Below are 11,806 nucleotides of genomic sequence, written 5' to 3'. Positions count from 1 at the left end.
GAGCCGAAGGAGCCCGTAGGATCATCCATAACCGATGAATCATTCTTTGACTCCTTACGAGTATAAGCCGTATCAAATGTCGGATAGAATGTCGGATCAATTGTATCATCATCGTACTCTGCCGACCTCCGAGCTGAGCCGAGTCTAAACCTTGTTGTGATGAAAGTTACACAAATGATGATTGCTTGCATATGAAGAGAGCGGTCAGTTGATGAAGCGAAAGTATATTTTCTTCCTGGGTCCGGGGTCCTGCAGGATTATGCCACCAGCTCACACGGTAAGCTCTCATTTCATTGGCTAAAAATTTCAAGAATTCTCCCGTATTATTGGCTTGGCGTGCTTAGCGCTTCTTCTTTCGGCCAAAGATCCACTAGCAATCTCTGTAACCCCGGAACCCGGGCAGGATAGGACACATGGGAGTTCTAGATTTCGGCACGACAGACTGTTCAGAGCACGCGAGCCCAGCATTCTGGTTCTGCGCAAGATGTGATAAGGTATGATATGATACTTTAGAGATTCGGCAAACCCCTGTTCATCGTGGAGTGCATCTCAAAATTGCACAATTTCATTTTTGCGGGGATTAAAATAAAATCTGTATGGTTTGGCTTGGCTTGGCTAAATCTTCAATGTCCTAGCCAATCGGCTTTCACCTATGTTGTAATCATGAGGGAAAGAAGAATAAATAAGCATGTCTGGTGTGGCGGGGCAATTTTAGAGTTCAAAGTTGCTCGGATAAGGAGCCTAAAAATAAAGAAAAGGATCCGTCACGCCATGTCTTGGCAGTTGCTTTGGCGGACTTCATTCCGTCCTACTCCTCCTTCCTTAAAATGTCCACCCCGTGTGTAATAAGGGAAGTTGAGTCTTATCTAACGGTTATCCAGGCACCCCCCCATGGATTGTTCTTGAGGGTGTCTACCTTACCTACGTTAGCTATTAGCTGAGCCTGATTAGCACCGACACGCCTATCAGATACTTTAGGTAGGTAGTAGGTCAAGAATAGCAATACGAAAAGCAAAATTGATTACCCTCACCCGCACGTACCCACGCTTACTCGTAGCCTCCAGAGAAGAAATGCAACCCCCACTACGAAACCCTGTACAGACTACTAAGTCGAACAGAGGATTGACCCCCAGCGCATGCAGGAAATATGCAGGTGAGAACCGAGGAATGATCCAGATCTGACTTTTCATGTAGCTGATCCTTTGGCCAACTGGCCTATCAAGGAATTTCAACACCCCTCTCGCTTATGCGAACCTCTCAACCTTGCTGGAAATCTTCGGAGTGCGGAGATGCCACCGAGCTAACAATCCTTAGCACTATAAACGTGCAAACGCATAAAAATCATCACGAGGTGACATTGCTAATATGGGTAGCCATACTATGAAGGACTAATTAAGATACTGATCTTTGATGAAGAAGCAATCTATCAGGCGGCCCGTTCGCTTGGCCACCGTGACCATTCTCATAGCCACCGTGACTTTACCGTCTGAGGGTGTTCTGGCCGAGATCCAGCTGATTCAACAGCTTTCACCGGCCATGTGGCGTGTCCGAAAACTAGTCAAGATGCAAATCTTCTCACTCCCGAGCTCCATCGTGGCTCGTCCAAAGAGAGTAACGCCGGCAGCCTCGACCATGGACCCTTCAAATGATCTCCCCGGATTGGGAAAAACTGTATGGTGCCGCTGGTGGGCGGGTACAATCCAGGTACGCCGATACTTCATTCAGGGGACGACAGACGTAAAAACCTCCTCTCTCCCCGTCTACTTCTACATCCAAGGAGCCGCACATTCGTTTCTGCTCTTGTGTCCTGTTCGTTCATGACAGACAAGCTACGCACATCGAGTCACATCCGTCATGATACTCCCACGGTGGGTCGTCGCTTCGGCGGTGGCTTTGCTTCCACAGGTCTCTGGCTTTGCATCAACGGACAGTCCATCAGATGCAGATCCAGCGCAGTCAGGCTATCTGCCAAACCACAACATGGATCCAGCAGTCGTTGATAGCGCCGAGTTTGGTTTGCTCTGGAAAGTACCCTTCAACTACCAAGAACAGGTGAGCAAGGCGTCGAACCTCGCCATTAGAGGCATTAAGCCCCATATGGGTCCTGCTGCTAATATAACAATCGTAGTTCTACGCAAAGCCTCTGGTGTATACACCAAATGCTGGTGGAAACCAGCTTGTTTTCTTGGCATCTTCGCAGAATTGGATTCGGACCCTAGATGCCAAGACGGGCGATCTTCTCAACTCTCGACAGGTCCATACGCCATTCTTGCAGATCGACATTCCTTGCACAGATATCCCCAACTATATCGGCATCATTGGAACCCCCATCATAGATACTACTAGCGACATTGTGTACTTTTTCTCCAAGACTTATATCCCGAATTACAGATACGCGGGAGACACTGGCGCTTACAACGGAGTCTATTACTTTCACGGCGTGAACATCAACACATTAGCGGACACTTTTCCACCTCTCTTGGTCGACGGCGTTCCGGCCGATAATGATCCGTTGAAATATTTCATTGGAGGGACCGTCCTGCAGCGACCAGCCTTGACTATGATTGGCTCCGTTGTCTACGGAGGTTTCGGCGGTCACTGTGACTTGTTCAACTATACAGGTCAAATCGTTGGCATCGATATCAATCTGCAAGAGGTTGTGACCAATTTCGTTACCGAAGCTGGACCTCTAGTTCCGCAGACCAATGTCTGGAATGAGAACCTTGGCGGAGGCCAAGGTGGCATCTGGATGAGCGGAATGGCTCTATCCACTGACGGTGAACGTCTCTTCTGGGTATCGGGGAATGGTGACGGTCACCAAAATGTTGATGCGCCTGCCTCCGGAAGCAGCGGCTGCCAAACGCTGGGTGAAGCTTGTGTATGTGTACTGGTCTGGACCTGTGAGTCCAGGGTGCTAATAGACTTGTAGGTCAACCTCAACATTGGTGATGGCGGTAAGCTGCTTTTGACAGATTACTTTCAGCCTTACGACTATCAGAATTTGGACGGTGGTGATCAGGACTTTGGCTCGGGTGGTATCGCACTTCTCGATCCCACGGTTTTCTATGGCACCGGTGTTTCCAAGATGGCCGTGACAGCTGGTAAAAACGGTAAGATTTACATCCTCAATGCCAACAACTTGGGTGGGTACAGAAATGGCCCAGGCGGAACCGATGGGATCATTCAGACGATCACGACGAACAAAGCTGTCTTCGGTGGCTCAGGATCCTATCCGCTTGAAGGTGGCTACATCTACTCGACACCCATTAACTATCCTACATACGTGTACAAGCTTGGCTTCGACGGTAACGGTGTTCCACTGTTCACTCAAGTCGGTGCGACTACCGAGATCTCTGCTGGTCGTGTCGGCGTCGGTATCCCAACTATCACCACCTATCAAGGCAAAGCTGGCACAGCTATTCTATGGATGTGTGATCCTGACGCCGGTTTGCGGGCTTGGTATGCCGTGCCGAACTCGGATGGCACCATGAAGACGATCAATCTGCCGCAAGTCAACGGATTGAACAAATTCCAGCGCCCAGCTTTTGGAGACACCCGCCTGTATGTCACAGACGCTGAGGGAACCGTCTATTGTCTGGGCTCTCCCGTCAATCTACCTCTGAATTGTACTTCGCCTGTCGACTTTGGCAGCGTTGCTCTTGGGAGTAGTCAGACCGAAACGGTCACTTGCAAAGCTGTCATTGCCATCAACGAGATAACCAGTATCACCACTGGCGATGCAAATTTCCAGGTCAATGCTGCGAATTTGCCCCAAGGGCCAGTCGCAGCAGGTACCACATTCAGCTTTCCCGTCACCTGGAACCTTAGCACAATACACAATAGAAATACAGCAAATGCCTCATATGGCAATGTCTCACCTGGTGTCAAAAGTACTGCATTAACACTTACCACTCTCAACGGGGTGGGAGGATACTCGACAACATTTCCCATCAGCTTGACGGGAACAGAGGTGTCGCAGGACGCTTTTCTCGTCGTAGCTCCAATCACGGTCGACTACAGTGGGATTGTCCTTCTGAATTATCCAGAAGATGTTCCCACCAATTCTCTTTCCTTTACCATCACCAATGCGGGGTTGAGCCCTCTCACTATCCTTGGCTATGCGTACACTACCGATGACCTCGACGACGATGACATAGACTGGACCAACACTACGTTTGGTGGCGCTACGCAAGATCTTGGATACGGCTTCACTGCGAGCGATCTGCCTGTGGTGGGCACTGTCATTGCAGGGGGGGCCCAGATATCAGTCGACTCGACCTTCACTCCTGTCAATGGAACTGGTAACTACGGATCTTTCTTCGAGGTATGGAGCAATGGAGGATCCCAGAACATCATTTTGGAAGGCTCTGCCTCTACCGCACCAATCGCAAATTTCTCCATCAGTAACGGCGAAGGCGGTTGGTTGCCGCAGAGCACCCTTCTTATGGATTTTGGCGAGGTTGTTCCGGGAACATCACCATCATTGCAAATCCGTATTTGCGACGTCGGTGGCTCGGTGCTCGAAGTCACCAAGAGCAAACCTCCTAACGGCGTCTTCCGTTTGGATGATCCTACTGATCTGCACGAGTCACAGCAAATTCCTGTCGATCAGTGTGCCTACGGGACTGTCATATTTGCCACTAACGCTGAGACTCCAAACAATCCAGATCAAGTTTATACAAATAGCTGGACTTTGAACACCGGTATGTGAATTCTTGTGCTATTTCCTACATTTCTGTCCCTAACATGGCAACCATTAGATGATTTGAACTTTGGCGTCCACACTGTTCAGATACAGGGTACGGTGGTGAGCAGAAAAGTGGGACCGACAAATTCCTCAGGCTTGCCTATCTACTCGTACCTAGGCTGTTTTATCGATGATGCCCCGGCGGGGCGATTGCTTCCCACCCAGCCATATGATAATAGCTCGAACACCAATGGTCTTTGCCAAACGGAAGCTCAAGCAGGCAACTACATCTTCGCCGGTACTGAGTATCAAACCGAATGCTGGTTAGGTGATACACCACCACCCAGCCTCTATCAAGCCGCCGAAACCTACTGCACATTCTCCTGCGCCGGCGATGCGACTCAAGTCTGCGGCGGATTCGGCGGTTATCTGAGCGTCTACTACGATTCCACCCGCTATACCCCAGGAAACAACACTCAGCCTGCCGGCGCACCAATCACTGTCAATCAGACTGGAAACTACAACTACATTGGTTGCTACTCAGAGGCTACAGTTGGTCGCGCACTTTCTGGCTTGGCGCCGGCAATTCCAGCTGGCATTGGCAACACGGTCGAGAGCTGTGAGGCTTCTTGTCAGGGGTATACTTACTTCGGCGTCGGTATGTACATTCCAGAGCAAGCTTTTCCCGTTCATCTCACGTTTCGAAAGGCAAGACTGAAGTAGAGGAGTCTTTTGACTGCCCCGAAGCTGTCTGAGCCACTACTTGAACATCTGCCTCGAAGAAGGAACGCTGACTCCGAGCTCTCAATAGAGTACTCCAACGAGTGCTACTGCGGTAACACGATCAACGCTGGCTCAGTCAACCAGCCTAGCTCGGATATCCTTGTCAACGGTTGTTCCATGCTGTGCGGTGGCAACGTCTCGGAGTACTGCGGCGGTCCGGATAGGCTTGACATGTACCAGCTCGATGGTAGCTTGCCCTTACCCACCTCAACAACATCGACGCCGGGGACGAGCCCGACACCAACGCCTGGCGCGCCTTCGGTTGTGCCATCCGCTGGTGGGTTCAGCTACATTGGCTGCTATACGGATAGCACGGCCAATCGCGCGCTCACAGGGCTTACAAATCCTGTTGCTGGTGCAACGCTGACCATCGAGCTCTGCGCCGCTGCTTGCGCTCAGTTCACATATTTCGGCGTCGAATACAGCGCTGAGTGTTACTGCGGGGATGCCTTGCTAGGAGGTTCGGCTCTAGCTACTGGTGGAAGCGATCCAACCCAAAATCTGTGCGATATGACTTGCGACGGCAATACTAGTGAATACTGCGGCGGTCCGAATCGACTGAATACCTATCAGTACAATGCCTCGTTCGCCTCTGCTTCCTCGGCTGTTCCCACTGTCACCAATTCAGCAACACTTTCGGTTTCTGGCATTGCGTCCGCATCGAGTACCAGTTCTTCTACACCAGCGCCCACACCAACTGGACCGATCACAGTCCAAAAGGGGGTGGGTTTCTCGTACTTAGGATGCTACAGCGATAGCGTCAATTCGAGAGCTTTATCTGGACTCACCAACCCCGGGGTCGCAAGTCAGAATGATGTCGAACAATGTGCTTCCGAGTGTAGTGCCTTTTCGTATTTTGGTGTCGAATACGGAGCTGAATGCTACTGTGGTAGCGCCATCAACGGAGGATCGGCTCTCGTTGCCGGAAGCACCCCGGACGTTACTGGTTGCAATATGGTCTGCAGCGGAAACGCGACAGAGTACTGTGGTGGCTCGAATCGGATCAACGTCTACACTTACGTTGCTGTGACCTCGTCAGCTCTTCCGTCAAGCTCCATTGCATCGTCGTCGTTCGTGGCCTCGTCGAATATCGGTAACATCATCCAGCATTACCGCCTCTGTAATCTCTGCTGCTTCCTCAGCCTCTGTCATCTCCACAGCATCATCTATCGCGCCCACATCCACTGGTCCGGTCCACGTCCAAACGGTCGGCAACTACGTCTATCAAGGTTGCTGGAACGACACCCAACAAGACAGCAACACTCGCACTCTCAGCGGATTTGCATATTTCAATACTTCCGGTTTGACAGTTGAGCTGTGTGCCGCTCAGTGCACTGGTTATGCGTGGATGGGTGTCGAGTATGGACAGGAGTGGTAAGCAGATCCGCACTTGGTATAATTTGGAAAAAGTTGCTGATGGGTATCTAGCTACTGCGGGACAGCTCCCAATGTAGGCAGCGGTATACAGCCCCAGACTGACTGCAATGTACTATGTTCGGGCAACAGCCTGGAATACTGTGGAGGTGGCTGGCGACTGGATATGTATGAGATCCAGAAAAACCGTCTCATCCCATTATCGGCATCTTCCATTGCATCGACAATATCTTCCGTGGCCTCCACCTACGCTTCCTCCGCCAGTGCTGTCTCTTCTGCCACGCTACCAGCATCTACTAAACTATCATCGACCAGTCCAAGTCTTACGATCTTATCCTCCAGCGTGATCTCGCCCTACAGCGCATCAACTTTTGCATCTTCGGTCTCGGTAGCCTCGTCATCAAAACTTTCGCTTTCATCGTCCGTACTAGGTTCCACTATAGGCTTGGGCAGCGTATCTTCCGCAACTTCGTCCGCGATCTCGTCCTCTGGGTTAGCTTCGTCCAGCAAGCCAGTCTCGACCTCCGTCTCATCTGTCGGTGCAGCGTCGTCGATCATGTCATCCTCCACAATATTGTCTTCCAAATCATCATCGTCCGCCACGCTCTATTCCACCACACTATCCTCCTCCGTACTACCCTCGAGCAAACCCTCGTCGACGACGCTCTCGTCTACCAAATTGTCCTCGACCATTATCTCTTCCACTACATCATCATCTGGTCGAATCTCCTCAACATCGCTGTCCTCTACCACAAAACTCTCAACCACCATCTCATCCACCACCTCATCCATTAGACCATCATCCAACAAACTGTCCTCAACATCGCTATCCTCTACCACAAAACTTTCAACCACCATCTCATCCATTAGACCATCATCCAGCAAACTGTCCTCAACATCGTTATCCTCTACCACAAAACCCTCAACCAGCGCATCAACAATCTCATCCATAAAGTCCGCACACCTTTCCTCCACGATCTCCTCCACCCTCTCCTCCACCATTCCCTCAATCCACACCCTCACCGTCGGCGAGCTCTCCTCCTCAGGCTGGTCCTACCTCGGCTGCGCCAACAACTCCGTAACGCCGCGCGCCCTCTCCGGCGCCTCCTACACCGACACGTCCGGCATGACCATCGAGTCCTGCCAATCCTACTGCAGCACCAACGGCAACAACTTCCCCCTCGCCGGCCTCGAATACGGCCAGGAATGCTACTGCGGCTCCGGTCTCCAAAACTACGCCGCGGTGGGCAAGTCGGGCTGCTCGGAACCGTGCGCGGGCAACGCGTCCGAGATCTGCGGCAGCGCCAACCTACTCAGTCTGTACAACCTGACGAGCTACCAGCCTCCGTCCACGGTTCCGCAGGTCGGCTACTACGTCTCCCAGGGCTGCTACAACGAGGCGCCGAACGGGCGCCTGCTCGGCGGGCCCTCGTACTCGAACGCCTCGGGCATGACGGTCGAGTCGTGCGTCCAGTTCTGCCAGGCTTCGACCCCGACCATGCCGGTCGCGGGCGTCGAGTCCGCCCAGGAGTGCTACTGCGCGTCCACTCTGCCGGGCTCGGCGACCGCGGCGAGCTCGAGCGGTTGCGACGTGCCGTGTTCGGGCAACCGGAAGGAGTTTTGTGGCGGGAGTGGGCTTTTGAACGTTTATGAGTATAATGCGACGAGCGTGAGTGCGCAGGGCGTGCCGGCTACGGGGAGTCAGTCGTGATTGGGCATGTGGAGGGTGGAAGGGGAAGGGAAGGTGGGGTAACGACTTATGACATTCGACCTGGTTCTGGAGGTCTGAAAAGCTTCGCTATGCGGATGTCTAATATTCTAATAGATAATTTGTAATTAATCTAATCTAATTCTTCTGTAACTCTTCTGACTAGCGCGACATCATCTTCTGCTGCTGCCTGAAGAAAATATTCATCCTCACTGCTGAGGGATGAACAGTCACAAACAATGACCTTTAGTTCCCTCCCAATCAATACACCCCTCTCTCACCCAACTCAACTCTTAACCCTATCGTTCGTTCAAGAACCCCTACTCCCTCCACACCCTTCCTTCCCTCCCCTCCCTTCCATACCACATCCAAACCCAAAACTTCCCCCCCCCAACCCCCACCCACCCCCATCCTCCCTACAACCAGTAACGCAACGGAACGCTTCCCAACCCGACCCGCGCATGTGGGCAGGAGACGACAGAGCGGGCGCTGGCTGGGCGATCAATGCTAGATTTCTCGCGAGGGGGGTCCGGGGTGGATTCAAACCGTTTCGATTGCGGGTTGGAAGGCTAACCTTGCTCTGCGGGTCGGCCAAGTTGGGCTTCGTTCCGCTCCGCTCCCCCGTTAGGCGGCGGGTTAGAGGGTGAACTCATTGGGATCGGGATGCCGCCCCAGTCCCGGGCGTTGTTCCGACTTCGCATCCGGAATCGGGGCGCGATGGTGGGACGTACGAGTACGGCGCCGGGTGTGTGTGTGTGTGGTGGAGATGGGGACGGCGTACCGGAGCTTCGTCGGGCTGGTTTCGGTGAGGTTTGCTGTTGGGTTGGGTTTGGCTCGGGCGGCGATGTGGGGATTCGAGGTCGGAGCGGCCGTGGGCGGTGGGGGATCGGGCTCGGCTGGGCTTGATGCTGCTTGTGCGAGGGGAGGTTGGATGGTTTTTCGGGGAGCCTGTTGGGGGGGTTTGCGCTGCGAGGGCTGGTATGTGGAGGTCGGGGTGCGTGCGGGTGGTTGGGGTTGAGACGGTCTTGCTTGGTAAAAGCGCGTGCGGGGTGAGATGTTTTTGCGCTTTTTGTGGGGAGGGCGGGGAAGTGAGGGAGTCGAGGGGTGGGTTGTTTTGGCCTGCTCTCGGTTTGTGGAATGAAGAGGTTTGGTTGAGAGGGTCGGAGCAGAAGAATGTGTTGTATTGCGAAGGGGAGATGGAGCGAGCTTTTTACAGGTGATGGGGGTCTCGCTCTTCGTAGAGAGGTGGCTGGCAGATGTGGAGATTTGGTCGGTCAGGTGCTTGGCTCTGCTACCTTTGCATGGCGTTGTATCTCTTGGTCGATGTCCGGTACCGTAGAAGTCGAAGAACGTCCTGGTGGTGGAAATACTAGAAGAGCACGCGGGAGACTTTCCCATAGCCATCTGGACGTTCTGTGTGCAGCTGTTTCGTGTGGAGCTGTTTTGACGTAGGACCCTCCTGGGATGCGAAGAGATGCTGTTGCCATGAACGGGACAGAGTGTTGAACTTGCTTGTGCCGCCTGAGGGTGGACGACCATTGCCATGGGCTTTTCTGGCAAGGCTGCCTCCTGCCGTTGAGCCTTGACCATGGCCTGGAAGCGACCGAAAGAGCTCCTCAGTGCACTGACTGTACTCAGCGGCCATTGACGTGGTAATTCTGAATGTGTACGTTGACAATCTCATATGGTTCCTCGTGCCCGCTGTCGTTATTTACCGCTCGTTCTCCCAAAGCTCATTATCTCATAGGACAGTCTTACAATGGCGTACGCAAACATGGTTCCATTTGGACAGCCGTGCAGTCGAGGCTAGTCTAGGCGAGTGCTTAATGAAGTCTGCTTGTTTCCCAATTGTTCTGTTTTACCGCTCAATATCAGTCCTATGCCAACCTGTTTTCCAGTCGCTGGAAGACATGTGTGCCAAGTAGGCCGCTAGTTTGAAATAGCGGTACTGTTGCCGCCAATTGGGCCAAAACATCCGTAATATATAATGCCTCCCTTCTCCACATAAAGCCTCCTACAATAACACTAACTTCATGAATCAAGAGTTGTGAAGAACGCTGTTCATACGACAGGACCTACCAGATTCTGCTCTCACAACACCCAAAACGCAAACATCATGGCATCCATCTCAGCCACTGATGTTCCAATGTCCCGCATAGCGTGATCCGCCATGCCGACTTGAACGATCTCAAGCGACCACATCGGATGGACAAGGTGTTCAACCAATTGGCGCCGTTTATTTCTGAACGATTCGCACATTTGTAGGAGCTGAACACTATAGTGTTGCAGCTCTATTGAGGGAGAGGTCGAAGATGGCGCAGGCGCAAGAAGGGGGTGAGGTGCAAAAGAGGACCATTTTGTATACCTACTCATTACTAAAATGAAGCATATCAAATCCCTAATTTTTTGCGCTAGAACATTTATTCATCAGCTTACCCAGCTTGCGTGATGATCTTCCTTACCCAACATGCTGAAGATATGCAGGGGCTTGTTGGTGGTTACATGTGTAGTTGGCGACCGCGCGGTATTTGCGCGCTCTCCCCAGGCGCATACGACCTAAAAGCGCCAAATTCGATGTGTTAAATACCGCATTCCGGAGCAGAAACGCGAACAGTTCTAGCAAAAATCACCAAGGATTGAGAAACGTTCGTGGCGAGGATGAATGAATGAGGCACCAATAGCCATATCGATAGCGTGGCAAATCTTCTCCTTCTCGTCATGATGACTTCATTTCCAAACAACTCTTCAAGCTTGCCGCCCGCCACCACCCTCCACTCACAAACACCCCGCCAAATTTTCGTCTCTCCCTTCCTCGGCTGGTATCACGCCTTCACCGAACCAGGCCTCATCCTCGTCGTCCCTCTCGCTGCCCTCAGCTGCATCGCCTGCATCGCCCTGTCCCGCCTCTTCACCAATATCCTGGACAACATCTTGACCATATGGGCCAACAGTCCGCCGTCCAACCAGGTCGTGCTGGAAGCGGGCAATTTGAGGATCGAATTTGGCTGTACGAGGGAGCCGGTTCCGTTGGATTTCATCGCGGAGTTCGTGGCGAGTCATAGAGATGCGGTGGAGAGAAGTTTCGCGCCTGTTTTTACGCGGGAGTGGTGGTGGGAGTCGGGGAATAGGACGAGGCTTTGTTATGCGGGGTTGAGGATTGTGGAGGGTGGGAGGGAGGCGATTCCGCCGTCTGGTTAGTTTTGAATAGGTATGGGGCTGATGGGATTGCTCTATGGTTGATGCTCCTGGGCAAC

General features: G+C 52.5%; 4 protein-coding genes across 4 annotated transcripts; 3 read left to right on the top strand and 1 right to left on the bottom strand.

The window, feature by feature from the left end:
• Positions 1 to 1,854: 1,854 nt before the first annotated feature.
• On the top strand, positions 1,855 to 6,784 carry HO173_010349 (uncharacterized protein; the record flags this gene model as incomplete). The annotated part of the gene is made up of 5 exons (XM_037312235.1): positions 1,855 to 2,052; positions 2,129 to 2,878; positions 2,930 to 4,703; positions 4,761 to 5,345; positions 5,499 to 6,784. The coding sequence occupies 5 exons, from the start codon at positions 1,855 to 1,857 to the stop codon at positions 6,782 to 6,784; spliced, it is 4,593 nt and encodes a 1,530-aa protein (XP_037160821.1).
• Positions 6,785 to 6,818: 34 nt separating this feature from the next.
• On the top strand, positions 6,819 to 8,555 carry HO173_010348 (uncharacterized protein; the record flags this gene model as incomplete). Its single annotated transcript, XM_037312234.1, has 2 exons — positions 6,819 to 6,844; positions 6,899 to 8,555. 2 exons carry the CDS (start codon positions 6,819 to 6,821, stop codon positions 8,553 to 8,555), a joined length of 1,683 nt encoding a protein of 560 aa, XP_037160820.1.
• Positions 8,556 to 9,188: 633 nt separating this feature from the next.
• HO173_010347 (uncharacterized protein) lies at positions 9,189 to 10,142 on the bottom strand (the record flags this gene model as incomplete). The annotated part of the gene is made up of 1 exon (XM_037312233.1): positions 9,189 to 10,142. One exon carries the CDS (start codon positions 10,140 to 10,142, stop codon positions 9,189 to 9,191), a length of 954 nt encoding a protein of 317 aa, XP_037160819.1.
• Positions 10,143 to 11,270: 1,128 nt separating this feature from the next.
• On the top strand, positions 11,271 to 11,750 carry HO173_010346 (uncharacterized protein; the record flags this gene model as incomplete). The annotated part of the gene is made up of 1 exon (XM_037312232.1): positions 11,271 to 11,750. The coding sequence occupies one exon, from the start codon at positions 11,271 to 11,273 to the stop codon at positions 11,748 to 11,750; it is 480 nt and encodes a 159-aa protein (XP_037160818.1).
• Positions 11,751 to 11,806: the final 56 nt, after the last annotated feature.

Source organism: Letharia columbiana (genome assembly GCF_014066305.1).
Source record: "Letharia columbiana isolate WasteWater2 chromosome Unknown Sc0000048_s0, whole genome shotgun sequence".
NCBI lineage: Eukaryota > Fungi > Ascomycota > Lecanoromycetes > Lecanorales > Parmeliaceae > Letharia > Letharia columbiana.
Note: the sequence above shows the minus strand (reverse complement) of the source record. Positions and strands in the feature narration are given on the sequence as shown.